We start from the raw sequence: 817 nt of genomic DNA on the forward strand, positions 1-817 counted from the left end.
ACGGAAGTCGCCGAGGTGGAGGAGGAGGAGGCCACAGCATAAGTGGAGGTGTAGGAGGCCACAGCATAAGTGGAGGTGGAGGAGGCCACAGCGGAGGTGGAGGTGGAAGTGGCCACAGCGGAGGTGGATTCAGCGGTGGAGTCGGAGGAATCGGAGGCGGAGCTGGTGCAGTCGCCGGTGGATTCGGGGGAAATGGAGGCGCTGGATTCAACGGCGGACACGGATTTGGTGGAAATGGAGGCGCTGTAGTTAGCGGCGGAGGCGGATTTGGAGGAGCTCATGGTGTAGGAGGAGGTGTCGGAGGTGGAGCTGGAGGAGGATTTGGAGGTTTAACTGGTGGTGCTGGCGGTTACAGCGCAGGTAATGGTGGATTCGGAGGTGGAAATGGCGGTTTTGGGGCAGGCGGTGTTGGAGGCGGAAATGGCGGTTTTGGTGCAGGTAATGGCGGATTTAGCGGTGGAAATGGCGGCTTTGTCGCAGGTAATGGAGGTTTTGGCGGTGGCAACGGCGGATTTGGCGGTGGCAACGGCGGATTTGGCGGTGGCAACGGCGGATTTGGCGGTGGCAACGGCGGATTTGGCGGTGGCAACGGCGGATTTGGCGGTGGCAACGGCGGATTTGGCGGTGGCAACGGCAGAATTGTTGGAAGCAGTGCCAGTATTGGAGGTATTGGCGGAGGTAATGGAGGTAATGGCCGTCGAAGCTATGGAAGGAAGTAAAAGCCATTACTATCAGTTAACAAAGGAGCAACAGTTTAAAAAATAAACGTTTATAATACAACTTATTTCATAATAACCCACCCACTCATGCGACAATA

The 817-nt window shown here is 56.4% G+C and overlaps 1 protein-coding gene across 1 annotated transcript in view; it reads left to right on the forward strand.

Annotated features, from left to right (window-relative positions):
• LOC119588267 (glycine-rich cell wall structural protein-like) overlaps positions 1–719 on the forward strand; it is a 1,112-nt gene extending 393 nt beyond the window's left edge. Inside the window, exon 2 of the mRNA XM_037936963.1 lies at positions 8–719. Coding sequence (XP_037792891.1) covers positions 8–719 — 712 coding nt within the window. The remainder of the gene's footprint in view (positions 1–7) is intronic.
• The last annotated feature ends 98 nt before the right edge of the window (positions 720–817 follow it).

Source organism: Penaeus monodon, chromosome 23, assembly GCF_015228065.2.
Source record: "Penaeus monodon isolate SGIC_2016 chromosome 23, NSTDA_Pmon_1, whole genome shotgun sequence".
Classification (NCBI taxonomy): domain Eukaryota; kingdom Metazoa; phylum Arthropoda; class Malacostraca; order Decapoda; family Penaeidae; genus Penaeus; species Penaeus monodon.